Raw genomic sequence first — 17,395 nt, 5'->3', positions numbered from 1 at the left:
TTCAAACAGAAAATACCATTACTTGTTTTAGAACAGAGTATGCAGCTAAGAGTTTAAGGAGAAAGGATGTGGCTTGGCAGAGAATGCAGGCCATCATTTCAAGCTGACCAAAAGGAAAATTGCCCTTTCCACACCCTCAGCCTAGCTCTCCCCACCATAATTATTTATCTTGCTCTCTTGCTAGGTGCTCTTCCTATTCTTCCCCTGTCCCCAAATGTGTCTAGAGCTGAAAAGCTACAGCTGGAATCAAGAGCCTTGCCCTCATCTCTGATAAGAGCACCTCTGCAAGAATGCTGCCAACATCAGAAGTCTGCAGTGAGCTCTCAGCACTGTTCACTTCCCATCAAACACAACAGCAGCCTGTATTTGGGGTAAAATTACAGAAAACAATCACAGGATGAAATATTGCAGCCCTCAGACACTACAGGGATCGGCAGCAATCTGACCAACAAAGGAATTTAAAATCTGGCTACAAAGTCAGCACAGGAACAAAAGGAAAATAAAACAGAAACTAAAGGTAATGCTGAGAAGATCACAACTGCGTGGAGTAAAAGCTGAGAAAAAATTTCAGGGGAATGGCTCACCAGAAAAGGGAGAGTCAAAGAAAACACCAAGAAGACAAATAAAAACCCAAACCAAAACAAAACTATCTCTGTTATCTTTTGCCTTATGAAACCCCTTAAAACACCACTATTCTGGCATAGCAGTTACACAAAAACCAAGTGAATTCCTGCCAAAAACTTACATTCTAATTTTAAATCTACTTTTGAACAGAACTTCCCCAAACAATAGATATTTTGTCAATGCCACCTTAAGAGACCACATTTCTGTGACAAAGAGGAGTTTGCCTTTTTATCCAGTCATTTCTTTTCAACAGCAGAAAAAGAAACAAATTTTCAGGAAGAAGACTCAGGGCAAGCATGCTAGTCCTCCTCAGGAATATCCTCATCTTTGAGCCATGTCTGTGCTGCTTTGCTGTGCCTGTTTCCTGTGCAGTTGTGTCCAGATGTGTGCTGGGCTCTAGGGGAGTTTTCTTGGCTTTGTGTGGATCTGTCTGGTGTTGACAGTGGGATTCTGATGTTCCTTGCACTGTTTCAGCCAGAGCCTGAGGAACAGGGCCAAGTTTATTCCTAAGGGAAGTTGAATTCAGTCTCTTAAATTCAGCATACATGAGTAAGATAACTAGGAATGTGTCCATATTCTGCATACACAGGTTGCAACTCCACGTAGTTAATTAGGAGCTAAGCCTGAACTGCCAAACCAAGTCTGAATAGCAACCTAAAAGCAGCTTTCTGATGGTTCAATAGTCACAAGCCATGGGAAAAAATGCCACAAAATATGCAAAATAGGAGCTTTATGCTGTTTTCCTGTCCCTTATGGTTTGTGTGGCCCCTCTGAAATCTCAGCAGTGCTGCACTGGGACAGCCAAGGCTGGCTCCAGCAGGTAGAGACTTCACCCAGCCAAGGGCTGTACTTTATGCCTTTCCTGTCACTAAATCTCCTCATCCCCCATCACCTGGCCTGGTTACAGGAGTGTTGGTGCTCCTTGGACTGATCCTGTGATGAGCCAGGAGCAGCAGCTGCTGCCCATGCTCAGCACAGAGTGAAAATGAGATCTGTGTGTCTGAGAGCAGGAGCTCAGCTCCTGCCATGCCCTGTGAAAGCACAGCATCCATGGCTGGGGCTGGACACACACCCAGACTCTTCCCAGGAAACAAGCCAAAAGCTGAAGTTTTCACCTGGCTTGGATTTGAAAATTTTGCAGTTCAGCAGTTTTGAATAGTAGCTGTGAAAAACACAAACTACTAAGATTGGACAAAGGCTTGTTTGGAAGGTTTTTGACGATTTCTCCAGAGAGCCAGTTCCACATTTCTAGTTCCTAAAGCAGTCTGACCCCCACTCCTCCCCCAGGGAAGAGCTGGCTGAGCCCAGTTCTTTCACTGTTGAGAGATTCAGGGGTAACTGAATAAAATAACACAGGTTACAATCTTTGTTCTTTTGAAGACAGTGATAAAACTCCCAGTGGGGCTGGGATTTAACTTGAGGATTACAACTGCTGTGAATCAATCCTCTACCAACTTTAGAGGAGTTGGACCAATTAACACCAGCCAAGGGCTCAGTCCTTTCATTCTACCCAGAAGGCAATAATATCCATTATTGTTTTCCCCAGCCAGGACTCTGCCATTCTTTTTCATCACAATTTCCCTTCTATCTCCCACCTTTTCTCCTTTCCCAGCTCTGACACTTGACTTGCAGAGCCCCCTGAACCCTTAAAAATATTTGTTCTCTGAAAAGGAACAGAAAGAAAAATGTTTGGATTTTTGCTTTGTCAGGAATCTGCTTTACTTACATCCAGTTAAAACAAATATAAAAAATAATCTCCTCATCTTCAGTGAGGAAGGAGCTGGGGCTTTTAAAATATACAAATCAAGTGAAATAACAGCACAGACTGCCAGCCCCAGATCAGATGTGCATGGAGGGACATGTGCAATGCATTACACACATGCACTCCTCAGGCCACATCCAGGGATTTCTTGGGTCCATTATCTGTGTTCTGAACTCCTTAATACACAACAAACTTTATCTTCCTAGGTTACCTTTTTTTTTGAGGTTTTATAAGCATAGCTATATGATTTTAATTCATCAGAGAAAAGTGAATATTGTTGATTTGTGCCTCCCTTTTTCACTGTGACAACTCTAAAAATGAGCAAATCCTCTGCTTTGAAAAAGTTTGGATTGTGTTTTTTACCACTTTTTTGTGTTAGAAATTTTTCCTCTGCCTTTTTTCTCCTCTTTCTTGGCCTCCCTTTTGTTTCTCAGCCTGGCTGCAGCTCTGTCCCAGCTGCCTCCTACTTTCAGACCAACTTTTCACAGCCTGGAGACCAGACTGCAGCAGAGACACCCTCCTCACTCATCAGGGCTGCTCAGATTTATACCTGCTGACAATGCTGGGGCTGAACTAAAGAGCTGTAAGACACACTGCACTAACTCTGTGCTGCTTCATGCCAGGAAAACTCCAGCTGACTTCTTAAGCCATCTTTAATGCTGCTTCACACTCTTAAAACCAGGCCTTAGAATATAAATGGTTTTTTTCAGGTTTTGTGTGTTTTTCTTTTAAATTATAGTTTCTCACTGAGAAAGTTTGATTGATTCAGGCAACATAAAGAAAAAAAATTCTATGCAACTCGGTTGATCAGTCACACACTGAATTTCAAACAGCAATGAATCAAAGAGGACAGTTCATGAGCTGAATGCTTGGCTGTGCTCTTCAGCAAATCCATTAAAACAATACATTTAGTTTACAAAATGATAGACAAACAAAAAGAGCAGCACCATTATATCAGATATCATCTACAAACCAGAAGACAGCTGAAAGGCAGCTGCCTTAGCTGGGCTGCACTTGAACCAGAGCCCCAGGACACAACACTGATGCCAAGGAGGGGAGAAAAAGCTGCAAAATGGAACAAATGAAGCAAAGCTGCTCCAAACCCACCAGTCTGATATTGCCCTTGGTAAATACTGCACTGCACCTACAGCATGAATGCAGTTCATGCAGTTACCTATGGGAGAGGCAGGGGGATTTTCTGCAGATTCAGACTTTACAATGAACACAGTTTGTTCACAGCTAAGACCTTCAGTTGCTCAATTTAAGATTCCATATGCTGTTCCTGCTGGTAATGAGGTATTAAAGATTATGAGATAAACCAACATGGCATTCTGATTCAAAAAGGTAAGCTTATAAGACCATGGAAATCCCTCTTTAATACAAGCAGAAAGGGCTTAGCATTTGTACAATTTTGTTCAACAATCAATAAAATTAGACCCAATAAAGAAAAGGATGAATAAACAAAAAAATTCAATTCCAGCAAGAAAATAAGAGAATTACAAAATATAATCTGGTGCCTTTTAGTGTGCTGGGGTTTGGGTTATGCAAACATTTGGAGCTGCCTGGGCAGCCCTGTGTGTGTTGACAATGCCACATAATGCTCCTCAGTCACACAGGGGCAAATTCCTCCTCAGGACACGAACCACACACAGCAGAACGTGCCTGGTGTTTGACAAATGCTCTGTTGGAGAGCAAAGGGAGGAAGGGTTCCAGTGCCCAGCAGCACATTGTCTTCATTTCCTCAGTAATTTAAGCAGAGCTGCTTGCCATTTTTTTCCTGAAATGTGTCTGTATCTGCAGTAGATGCTGTGGTGATGCCCCCTGCACATGCCATGGTGACAAGAACCAGCCTCCCCAGCCCTGAGACTGCTGTGGTGGGGCCAGCCAGGAAATCACTGTGCTCCCAGACCTTGGGAAAGGGAAACTCCTCACCAGTGGAGACTCAAGAGCGAGGGATGGAGGAAGTTTAATGATGGAAAAGAAAAAAAAACAGGCATAAATGGTTTATGAGCTGAAGAACAGGAAATATTATTAATTTGGGATGAATGTAGTAAGGAAGCAATCAGAAAACCAATAAACCAGGACTTCATCAGACAAATCACAAATGCATGGAGGGAATGGAGACCCAAGCACAGGTGAAGGAACTGAGTACTGGCACTGCTGGTAACAGTGTGGGGAGTCATTAAGAGTGGAGGTAGGGAAAACATGCAGGTTTCTGGAGAGAGGAGAATGTCAGGTAGAACCTGCACCCACTGGCTCTGCTGCCAGCCCAGCCCTGGCTTTGTCTGCTGCTCTATCTGGGCTCTTTGATCAAGGCAACACAAACCAGAGCTCAGGCCCAGAGCTGGCTCTGTGTGCTTTTAGACACAAACAGATCCTGCTCAGCTTTTCTCCCTCCACTGTGAGTAACAAAAGCTTATTTCAGTTGGCTCAGGGTTTGACAACAATTAACTTTGAAAGGAGGGAATGGAGACCATGTAATTTTTCAACAAACTGCAAAACTCTAAGCCAAGAAAAAATTTGCCCCCACTTTCATTTAAAGCACACGCATAATTTCACAGGTGTTTCTGATTTAAGCCACACTTGTTTGTTGCTTGCTGCTTTCCCCAAGCAAATGCCAAACTAAAGGCTTGCTATGATACAAAACACACCTTCCACAAAAGCACCAGGACTGTTGCTCCCCAACACTTGAGCCCAGGCCCCAGGACACACAGGACTGGGTTGCATCCCTGGCTGAGCCTGACAGCACAGTGTGGCCAGCAAGGACTTGAGTCACTTCAGCTATTATTTCACATAGAAACAGTATTTGCATGTCCTGATACCATATCAACTCCCAGACCTGCTACCCAGTCCAAAGAGGGAAAAATTGTCTTTAATCCTCAGAGAAGTGGCTCCTTGTGAGTTCTTTCTCCCCTTTGAGTGGCCACTGGCTGGGGAAGCAGGAGCAGGGCAGCAATGTAATTGTGGCTTGCAATTAAAAGATGCCCAACAGCTGTGATACACCTTGGATAATTTCCACAGCTGGCAAAGGCTAGATACACAATGAATACTGCTGATTTTATACTGCTTGGAAAGGGCATGTTAAAGACAGCCTGTTGTAATTTCCACAGATGGAAACAAAAATCATGCAGCTGAAAGTTAGGGTAGAAAAAGATGCAATGTCAGCAGTGTATTTGTCTTTTTCCTTAGCCAAACTATCCCCATTCACAAGTAAAATGTGGCCCCAGAGAAAGTACTTTACCAGCTGAATTTCTTTCATTTTACTACATCAATAGTCCCATCCCAGCTCTCAAGCCAAGCTCAGGAACAGATTGATGTGACATTCACATTTTTTTATGACAAAAAGATATTATTTCTTATTAAAATACTCCCAAGGAATTTCTTGTTATTAGGAAAACAAGGTTGACCTAGGAATAAGTCTATGCTTTACAGGGAAGGTGATTGCTCCCAAGGATTCTGATTGTTTGTGGCTAAAATTCCCATGTTCAGAAACATTTTTAAAAAGTTCTCAATCAACCCACAAGAGTCTTGGTCCCAACCTAACAGCAGACACATCTGAGGCTGAGGGTGATGACTGAGCCCTGTTCAATGAGGGCTTGTACCTTTATTTGGATCTGAGTCACCTTCTGACAGGTTGCTCTGTATCATACCAAAGGCATCACTGTGCATTATGCACATTGGTTGCCAGCTGGAGTTGTCTTACTGTGTTGAAAATAAAAGAATAATGACATTAATGATTTGCCCTAGAACACATTGCTGGGGGAGTCATACTTCAGGACTTGACAGGCTCATTTTCAGTTGTGTGAGTAAAAGTAGCTGTCAGTAAGGTAAAATAGCAGGAAAAATCTGACACTGATGTTACAAAGCCTACCTGCATTGTATCCTAAGGGCAGCCCTGGCACTGATAAGCCCATGCACAGTGAGCTCATGGCCACATCCTCCAGAGCAGGCCCTGGCTGCTTGGTGGGCAGTGCAGTGTCCAGTGGGTCAGTGCAGTGTCCAGAGTGTCAGTGCAGTGTCCAACAGGTCAGTGCAGTATCCAACAGGTCAGTGCAGTGTGTCAGTGCAGTGTCCCATGTGTCAGAGCAGTGTCCAGTGTGTCAGTGCAGTGTGTCATGTGTCAGAGCAATGTCCAGTGGGTCAGTGCAGTGTCCAGAGTGTCAGAGCAGTGTCCAGTGGGTCAGAGCAGTGTCCCATGTGTCCCCAGCAGGGCAGCTCTGCCACAGAGACACGGTGGAGCTGATGCTGAGGAGCAGTGCTCAGAGCTGCACCACGACAGCCAGCCAGAACAAAGCTCTTCTCGTGCACATGTGTGTGTAAAAGGCAATTTCACTTACACACATGCAGGTGGGTTTTGTGCTACTTTGTTGGGGTGAAAGGAACCTATTTTTGAAAACTCCATTGCTATGTGCTACTAGACATCTACTAGGAGCTTTTAAATGGGAAAAACTCCTCAAACGTTTTCCAAAGGATCCATAAACCTCTGCCTTCCACCATTTAACTTGTTACTAAGCAAGAGGAAAAAGCCACCCATTATTCCAGCAGAACTCTTGCACACCCATCTGTATATTTGGCTTATAACACACAGTACTGTTGAAGCCAAACACAGGTTTAACACATCACTTACAAGTTATTCTGAGAATTGAAACACTTGTGTGGACTTCCTTGGGTTTCAGAATAGCTCCTTCTTAGAAATGCCACAGTCAATCAATTAAGAAAGCTAAAAGTAATCAGTCACCCACGGTTGATTGGATTTAGTACTTGGTGAATGCTTTTTTGTTCTTGGATCAACTACACCCACTTTCAAAGCTGAATAAAAATTGCTGATGATCTCTTCCACCTGTTCAGGGTGAGAAACTGGCTCCAAAACTAATAATTTCCAAACCCCTGTGTAAGTCAAATGTAGCTCCTAACAGGGTGCAGCCTGGTCTGAAGACAAAAGCAGGTGAAACATGAAGAGGCATCTGTGGAAGAAACATTTACAGACACCATTTTTTGAATCCAAGCTAAAAAGAGCAGTGTCTCTGGGCACAGGAAAAGAGGAGTTGCTGCCTGCAATTGCTCAGCAGCTGCCACTGCTTGGGCTCTGCTCCCTGCCTTCCCCAGAGCCACCCTGCACGTACACAGTGTGGGACAGCATCAGTGTGGGGGATCTCCAACACCTGAGACAGCACTGAAAACACAGCAGACAGCTTCTTCAGGGCTGCTGAGACCCTCAGTCCTGGCCCTGCAGGCACATGGATGTCCTGCCTCCTCAGCAGCCACAGGGGAACACTGAGTGAGTCTGCTAAAATGACAGAAATGGTCTCTGAGGATGTGTTGCAACACAAACCATCTGGGCAAATAAAACCCCTCTGCCATCAAACCTGAAAAAACAGAAGCTGACAAAGCCAGGAGTTGCAGGACTCCAAGGAAACCCTCCTGTCTGTTGTTGGATACCATTATTTTGTATTGTTCAACAAGTACTTCAAATATTTGTATGAGTAATGGCCGCATTAAAAAAATCAACAGACAGAAAGACCAACCTAAATGTGCTATCACTGCTTGAATCACTGCCAAACCACACTTCAAAATATATTTTCTGGTGAAATATACAAACAAAATTACCTAAGTTTCCTGTGGCACATAGATAAGGACTACATTTTTAAGATGTTGCAAGTCAGGGCACTCCCAGTGAAATCAGTTCATACCCCCTGGAGGCTCAGATCAACTCATTTATCCTTATTTACTTAATTGTCAGTGTCACCTTTCCTAGGCCATTCATTTATGCTGCTTCAATCAACCCAGCAGCCTCTTTAATTGTGGAAGAATATCAACCTTCAATTTTAACCCCTCTTTTTAGAAGCATTTTTTTTTTTAACAGAATTTTAACTATTTTCCAAAAAGGTGGAAGTAAATGGTCCTTTATACTCACCACCCATTGTGAATCTGCTGGCTGGGTAAAGTTTCAGCCACAGGTGAATGTGCTCAGCAGATGAACCAGGCACCCCTGGGGACTCTGTGCTGAATTCTTCTTTACAGGTTGAGTTTGCTGGTGATTCCACTGGCACATGGCAGTGAGAGGGCACAGCACTCTGAAAACTTGAGGCCAGAGTTCTTAAAGGGCTTTTGGATTTAAACTTACTGAAAACTGGCACTCCCCAGTGCCCACTTCCCTCCTGCTGTCTGCATTTCCAAAGCTGGGTTCCTCAGGATGGCTTTATTCTGCTGACCAGTGAGGCTTTTTTTAATTTTAAAAACAGTCTTCCAAAAAATGGATGTCTCAAAATGCCTCGGTCCATTAAATTAATTACAAGATTTTACAGAAGAGAGTAATGAGTAAGTTCAAGAGAACTATAAAAACAAGGATTTATATAATCTTTTGTTGGTCTGGTTAAAGGCTAGTAATCCACAGCAGATTACTGGGATATAATTGCCCCATATATATAAATACATGTATATGTATGAAAGTAAGTTAATTTAGCATATTCCTGTGGCCACTCTCTCCATCCACCCATGGAGAATACATTTGACTAAACTGATTGGAATAAAGTGCTTTAATTTTATTTTTAAAAGTCCACATATTCATATAACTTTCTCGGAGGCTCCTATAAACAAAGAATTATGTTCAGGGCCACTGCCAGAAATGAGGCATGTCAGGGGTCTGTAACCCACTCAATAGAGGATCAGTCAATGGCCCAAGGGTACTTCCCTGCAAAGGAAAGGGTAAAATAACTGAGGTCAAGGCCTCAAATGCAGCTCCAGTTTTAATCATGTTGCTGATTTAGAGCATAACGTGCCTTTTTTTCTTTTGCTTTGCAATTGTCAAAATCATTTTGTTTTTCTTGACAAGCGGCCCCCATGTCTGGTTTTTGCACTGCTCCATGCTCAGCTCAAGGACAGGGATGTTCACCACCAATGAAATGCAAATATACAGGCTTTATGTGGAAATAGATTCACTTGCCTCATGCTACTGTATAAATATGTGGAAAGAATTAGGGGCAGGGAGAGAAAAAATGTCTTTTTGGCCAGGAAATTTTTCAGTAAAATCCATATACTTGGAAGTAAATTAAACCATTGGGGTAAAACAAGTTTCTGGAGGATGATTTCTTAGATTTGGGAGCTAAAAGGGGAAAAGAGAATCACCAAAAGAAGGGGAAGGACCCAAGTGTTCAATCCTCAGTGGACATTTTGAAACAGTTGGTTCTTAAAATAGATGTGAAAGTTCTTCTTTCAGTTGAAATGAAACAATTTGTAAAACATCTTTGTGTGTGTGAAATGGAAACTTTCTCCATGCATGACACATTGTCTCTGCATACCCCACTGGCTGAATGTGCTCCAAGGTGTGTGCAGGAGCCACCAAGCTCAAATGAACTCTGGCAGTGCATTCCCATGGAATCTGCTGAATAAATCCCTTTGGGGCAAACACCACGACTGTTACTCTGATTTCTCTATATGTATCTGTTGTGGATAAACTCTAAATTTAAAAAAAAACCAACCATGCAATAATTAGGAATAGTCCATTTCAGGTTTGTACAGCAACTACTTTATTATTTTCAAATGCAAATGTTTGCATTGTTTGCTATTTTACAATTTTACAAACTAGGTATAAAAGACCATAAATAAATGACATAAGTTATGTGTACCTAAAATTCACAGAGGGAGAAAAAAATTACAAATTAAAACAAAATAGAAAAATCTATATATCTAATCCAGAGATCGTTCAAATGCACGAACCAAGAAATGCTGTTAGATTTTTTCAGTATGAACTAAATTATAATATGCCTCATACATTCTAATTTTAACCACAGTCCTTGCATATTCCAACTTACTTGCAGTGATACAAAAAAATAAATGCACTCTCTTTTTATTTGTCTGATTAGTATTTCAGATTTTTTTTTCTCGTTATGAAAATGTCACATAAAAGAAAAATACTGCTTTTTAAGTCCTGTTTACTGGTTACTTACCAGCTTTTTTTTTTTTTTTTTTTTTGTATTTTATACATATATATTTTTAATACATAAGATCCATCACAAAATTAGCACAGCAAGAAACCCGGACAAACATCAACCACAGGTGTGTGAGCAGGACAACTGAACACACTCGTGGGGGACAAGCTGGAGGTGGCCTGTCCCCAAGGGCAGCAGTGCTGTGGCACGTGGCACTCACCTTCCTCTCACCCAGCTGCCTCTGTGGTGGCCCAGCCCGTGGCCACCAATGCCAGGCACAGCTGGCACATGCTGCTCCTCCTCCAGACCAGAATCACCACGCAGCAAACAGGGACAGCACCTCACAGCTCCAGGCAGGGCTGTGCATCCACACTGCCCCATGTGCCAGAGCCAGCCCCTGTCCCACGGCAGGGAGCAGCCCTGGCAGCACTGGGCAGCACCTAGGGATCACTGCCACCTGTCCCCTGCCACCTGTCCCCTGCCAGCTCCTCGTGGCCCTGCATCCCCTGGTCCCACTCAGCTCCACTCCAGCTGCCTCAGGGTGAACTCCCCACACACAGAAAGCTCTCCTAGGTACTGTCAGTGCTGCAGCACTGCTCCCTGGGCCATGGGAGAATGAGTGTCTTTACTGCTCTGCAACTGCACAAGGAACAGGACACACTTCACAACTCTGGCTAACTTTACAGGTCTTGTTGCATCTTTGTTCCTTATCTGTGCTGGGAACCAGGGAAGTGTTCTGATTATTAGGTTGCACACAGAGCAAGGTGCTTCTGTGAATGGAAGAACTGCATATATTTGTTAGCATTCAACAAGTCTTTAAAATCCTATTTTTGCAGATAAAAAAAAGCTACGTAAGAATTCAGTTCAGGATTGCCAGGGGATGGAGATGCAGGTGTTGCCTCCACCACCTTGCCACTGAGAAACTGGTTGTTCTTGGTCATGAGCAGGGCACTAGTATGAATAAACAACACTTGACAAAAAACCTTTTTTAGCACCCTTTAGATCCTGCAATTCATTACTCCAAAACTAACCTGAAATAGCCCCTGTTTTCAGGCTGCAGAACTATCAACGACGTTAGTGTGGCAGCTAAAAAATACACCTAGAGACACAGCAATTTCAACACTTCTTACTGTGTGTGTTCTTGCTAGCATGTCAGACACGAGCTCTTGGCCTGCTCTCACAGGACAGGGGGCTCCTGCTCTCCCAGAGGTGTCTGGGGCACATTCACAGGCAGTTCTAGACACGAGGTGACTTGCACACCAACACACACACACAAGCACACGTACGCACCTGTCGGATGAGATAATAACCCATTATCCACTCAAGGAAAAAAATATATTTATATCACTGCAATGGCACCTTTTGTGTAAAATGTCACTTCAGCAGTGTACACAGGCAGCTCACAGGAACTGGGTTCTTTGCTGTGGCACCTGGCCTGGTGTCCATGGTAAGATGTGTACTGCTCTGTCACCTTCATTCGTCCGGGATGCAGCGGTGACAGCCAGGGGAACGAGGAGAGACAACAACAAAATATATAAATAAAACCAAAGGTAAGCAGAGAAAGCAGAAGAGGAGGAAAAACAAAATCCAGAAGTCTGCAGGGCCTTGACACAGTACATTCCTCAAGTGACAACGGGGTGCTGAGTCTTAACGAGTCAGTTATCGCTCAGTGGAGAAAAACAACAGAGTGGGTGGCCCAGGGAAAAAAAAAAAGAGGAAGCAAAAGTCACACTCTCTTCAGGGACCGATGACTGTTCAGCATGTGCTCTCCAGAATCAGTGCTATGGAAGACACAACTGTGGGTCCAGGAGGCTTCATGTCTGGTCTGTGTTCCTCCATGGTCAATGTGATCAACAGGACGGGCTACGAGGCTGTGAAAGCAAAATCCATTTCCCTGCACAAAAAGAGAACCCAAATTAAATGTATTGAACCACGTGCACCAAGACAGACACCCAGCTCTTCCCAAAATGGCAGTGCTCAAAGGGTGGGAACCCTGTCCTTCCTTCACATTATTTCCAAGTCCTGCTTCCATGGCATACCTTACATACAGATACATAATCAACCAATCTATCTTTCTATCTATTTACTTAGGCCACCTTTTTTTTCTTCCATTTGCTCTCTTCAAGCTAAAATCACATTCCAGTGGATGCCCCTCATTGGCCATATTTTATCACAGGAAACACAACCAGCAGTGGCAGTGCTGAAAACCTAGCATCTGAGCTGCCTTCACAGTTTTCATTCCATAGGGACACAGTTTTCCATTTTTGTGTGGAAAATATTGCACTGTTTTGAATTACCACTACTAGACTCCAAGACAGCAATTTAACAAACTGGCCAGAAAATTGGGTGTATTTTGGTTTTAGATAAAAAGATGATCTCAACAGAATGCAACAGATTTACAGCAAGGAAACTTCAAGTGTATCTCTGCACTCGAGAGGCAGAAGAATTTTTCCTGCTGCAAGTACAAATGTCAGGTCTTTAAAATGAGTAACTGCTTCTTATGTTGCCTGGCAAAGTGACATTAAAACATGCTGGTTTAAGTAGATTTTTTAAAGAAATCTTAAATTTCTTGAAATGGAAAAGCTTTTATAAGTAATACTGCAGAACAGTTTATACTGAGCTGTCATGACTTGACAGGATCCAAATTTAGCATCTCATATTCAGAACAAGTTGTTCTCTGAGAGAGTTGGGAGTGAGGGAGAGTTAGTGGTTAAAATCAGCAAGTTATTGTTAAAAGTGACAAAAAGTGATGTGAGTGACAATACAGTATGTGTGATTTGTCCAACTGAGTGAACTGTTTTGGATTTAGGATAAACTCAGTTATTAAGAAAGTTTGACATATAAAGCCACTAAAAATGATTCAAAATCATTTTTGAATTTGCTGTCAGGTGTGGAGTAGGACCAAAATATTATAGACTAAAGAACCAGTCTTAGTGCCATTAAACTTTAAATCTCACCTTTCTGACATTGTGCCTGGCACAGCTGAAATGCAATGTCAGTTCTAAAGGACATGTCATGAAAATCCTCCTCCTACCCAGCACAGGATAAGTGGCCCTTCTTTTTTCTAAGGTCATCTCATCACTTTGGTCCTCAGAAGGACTTTAAAGGAATCTAACTTACATACTCTGTTCAAAAAGAGTAATAAAAGCTTCATTACAACTAAATTCAAGACTCAATGTGTTCAGAACTTTACTGAATAAAGCTTTATCCTGTGTGACCTACTGAGGACAACCACGTTGCCATGGCAGTCTCCTCCACCTAGCAACCCAGGGGATGCTTTCAGTGACTCAAATTCCATCTGTTCCCTAGAGCAGGCTCAGCTTTTCCATGACCCATCCTGTTTGCCATACCTGCAGAGGGGTGTCAGGCCCCAGCTCTGCAGTCTGCACCTGGCACTCACACCCACAGCTGCCCTGATAATCCCAGCTCCCACCCTAAAGGGCTGGTTTCCAAAGTGGATTTTGGTTCTCAAGTGATCCAGCTGGATCATGGTGCAGGAGCTGTTGCACTGCTGCATTGCACAGAGCTGCCACCATGCCTGACACCCAAACTGCACAAAACCTGCAAGGCTGCATGCACAATCCCACTGTTTTCTGTTCCCCTTCCCATAAAACCACTGACATCACCTTTCTAAAACCTAAATACTGCTTTTACTGCTGTTCATGAGAGTGCAGGAAACGTCTTTGGTTCTTCGAGTGCATTTATGAGTATTTGTACTTTACTATGGCATCACTTGGTGTTGTTTTTCCAATCACAGCATAAGGGCATCCCTACTGCTCTCAGTGTGGAGTGGGGTCAAGCTCTCAGCACTGAGCTGAGCCCCAAGACACTCCTACACCTTGTCTGCACACCCTACCAGGCAACATCTTAAGAGCAATTTGAGATAGTGCAACTTTCACTGCCATCAAATACAGCAAACAATGGGAAAGGCTCAGCAATTAGTCTGGGAAACCAGCACAGATTCTTACAAACCAGTTAGAAACCCCAAATAACACATACCACAGCAGTTTTTATTTTCCCCCCAACAGTGGTGAAATCCTAGCACAGCTTACAAAGTAAAGCACCATGAACATGTTGGACTCTGTACTTCCACTGACCTTCTGTGAGGCAAAGGGAGTTTCTTGAAAGAAAAAAGAAGTCTGAAAGCTCCACAGCCACGATTGTCACAGCTGACTACTGGCAAGATGGTCACAAAAGTCTTTCAATGGTAGGCTTCAGCACCACAACAGCCAAGAACCTCCCCAGAAGTCCAGTTTTACCCAGTAATCCACAGGGTGGGTCACTTCACGTCTCAAGCCCATAAACGGGTAGATCACTAATTGGCAGGCACTGATTAGCCACACGATATTCTCACTGAGGTTTTTGCAAGGTGTTAGTGATGCACCAAGTCTGCAAAGAATATCCTAGGGCAGGTTCTTCATTCCAGTGAAAGGTACACAATGGTGGTTTCACCCACAAATAAAACACTACGGTTGTAATCCTACAGGTCACAGGGAGAAGGAAGGTAATGCTGTTGTTCTTTAAGCACAGTATCTGGCAGCAAACATAGCATCAAAACTTGAATGTGACTTTATATTTATATAGATACATGTATTTTACATATCATTGATCAACAGAGAAGTATGTTCCAAGAAACAATTTGTTCCAGGTCTGGTTTCAAATGACGGCTTGTCATTTCTGGAGGCCCCCTCCCAACACACACGCTCGGGTTCCGCAATCTGTACATCAAGCAATGCTGCAGATCTTTATTTCGACGGGCAAGGAGACCAAGTAAAAAAAGTGCAGTTCTTCAATTAAAGTGCATGGATGAGGTAAACTAATTTCAAGAGTTTTGAGTTTGTTCAGTGCTGGCTCAGACGGGAACCATCCTGCCGTGCATCTGTTGCATTTGGGTGCGCATCGCTTGCACGCTGCTCAGGATCTTGTTCTGGTGAGCCAGGGCCGTGATCCCAATCCTGGCCAGGTCCCTGTGGAAAGCAAGAGAAGAACAAGGGGCTGAGGACCGTGGATCAGATGCTGGGGCAGAGAAAAATATCAAGAGTCAACCGCAAGCAGCATTAGCAAAAGCGAGGCAGATGTACAGAAATGTTTAATTAAATAAGTGGAGGCATTGTGGAGGCATTTTAAAGTTATCCTCCATCCAAATGAAAGGCATTCCATTCCTTTAATGAGTGTAATGATATGCAGCACAAAGCAAGAGAGGCTGATTAAATCCAGATTTACCAGTTTTTTTGTTATATCGCTGAGTACTTACTCCTGGTTCATATGCACCACAGCCTCTAGGGTGGTATAGCCAGCAGCTGTGAAGTTATCCTTGTATCGCTCCATTTTCATGGCTTGGAGCCAGTCACTGACAGAAACAACCGCCGAGAACTCCGGGGAGCTGGGATCCAGCAGGGCTGTGCTGGGTCTGGATGCCAAACAGAGAAAGGACAGAAGAAATAGTGTCAGCTGGATCATGAACCACAAACCAGAGTTTGGTCTCTGCAACAATTAACCTCTATGATGAGGGAAAGCAAGGGCAAGAGGCTGTGCCCAGTGAAACTGGCGGCTCTGCATCAACTCAGATCAGTGCAAGAAACTGAATAAGATGCAAAGTAATGGGCCCATTTTTGCTAAGAATCAATTTGACCTGAGGTTCTATTTTTGATTTGAGATCTAATTTGAACCACAATACAGCTTATGACTTCCGTCTCAGATACAACCAAGTCCACAGAAAAGCTTTTACCCCCCAAAACAAAGAAGATGGCAATGCTGGAAGGCATTCAGCCTGCTGGGTCTGTATCTCACGGGCAGCAATGCCAGACCTTGCCAACCCTGCATGTGTCAGACTCCAGCTCAGCAGCTATAGAAACACTGCTGAAGTATGAGCAAAGAACTGGGAGCTCACACCCTGCCAGACTGGTTTGGAGGGTAAAACTCAGGGCGGGTTCAGATAACTCCTGTTTCTAGCCAGGTCTGCTCAGTGCATTCAATCAAACCCAGGACAGCAGGGAGTTAATCCCCTCTTTAATCAATCCATTCCTGACCAAGTGTGTGCCAGGAGTGGTGGGAATCACACGAGCTTTGATCTTTGTTTGCACTGTGGAATGTGCTTCTCATTTTAACCTTGCATGGTTTTGCTAATAATTATTTTTATAATGTTTTCTTCTCTTATTAATATTGCATTTATTATTTCACGTATATCATAAGTCACAGTTTCATTAAAGCACTATAAATTACTGTTATCTATCTAATCAAAACAATTATCATTTAGCAATTTATTTGAAAATGCACATCATCAAAGACTAGGTGTGCAATAACATAGTTAGGTCTTGCCTGAGGCATTGAGTACATGCTGGTAATACTTGGTTCAACTCTTTCTGCATTATCTAACACAAGACCAATGATGGTAACCTATGTATATATAATTATGCTTTATGCATAAAGTCATATATTAATAATGTTATATGCATATTTGAAATTCCAACTCTGAAGGCAAGAAAAATATTTATAAATAGCCATGAACGTGAAATGACCTTGAATTGGCTGTTAACTTATATACACACACACATACACAGAATGACCTTGAACAGGTTATTAACTATTGGAAAACCTATATATTTTCAAAGAGCACCTGTACATTGAAAAGAAAGCAAAATGGAGGAGTTCATACTGTGATTCTTCAATCAAATTATCACAGCAGATCATACTGTGATTCTCACCACGTAAATTATTTAAGCCTCAAGGGAGGATACATTTTTTTCCAGGCTCCCAGTGCAATTAGGGCAATCTGGAAGATGTGGTGATAGTGGCCTCACAGGGTTAATGATCCCTCTTCTGCTGACATACATTGTAAGCAAGACTCACACAGGGACATACAAGTTTAAAAAAAGGATATTGTTCTGTTGGAGACAGACAGAATCTCTGTTAATCCCTCATTGATTCAAGAAACATAATTTTGCATTGTCTAATATTTTTGAATCTTCCCTCCTACTAAAAAGCATTTTCCTATTATCTTCCTCATTTATTTTAAGCTTTTTTTTCCATATTTGCTGTAAGCAAAACTACCTGACAAAGCAGAGACATCTGAAGAGACCAG

At 42.9% G+C, this 17,395-nt stretch overlaps 1 protein-coding gene across 2 annotated transcripts in view; it reads right to left on the bottom strand.

The window, feature by feature from the left end:
* Positions 1-17,395, bottom strand: part of EPHA4 (EPH receptor A4) — a 475,816-nt gene that overhangs the window by 362,198 nt on the left and 96,223 nt on the right. Inside the window, exons 16-18 of one of the 2 annotated variants that reach the window (XM_079315656.1) lie at positions 15,569-15,724; positions 14,412-15,281; positions 9,889-12,208 (exon numbers count right to left, since the gene is read on the bottom strand). In XM_079315656.1, the coding sequence (XP_079171782.1) occupies positions 15,167-15,281; positions 15,569-15,724 (271 nt within the window). In that variant the 3' untranslated portion in view covers positions 9,889-12,208; positions 14,412-15,166. Of the gene's footprint in view, positions 1-9,888; positions 12,209-14,411; positions 15,282-15,537; positions 15,725-17,395 lie in introns of those variants that run through there. The other variant, XM_079315657.1, reaches the window with a different exon arrangement.

This window comes from Erithacus rubecula (genome assembly GCF_903797595.1).
Source record: "Erithacus rubecula genome assembly, chromosome: 11".
Lineage (NCBI taxonomy): Eukaryota > Metazoa > Chordata > Aves > Passeriformes > Muscicapidae > Erithacus > Erithacus rubecula.
The sequence above is the reverse complement of the archived record's forward strand: the minus strand, read 5'-3'. Positions and strand labels throughout refer to the sequence as shown.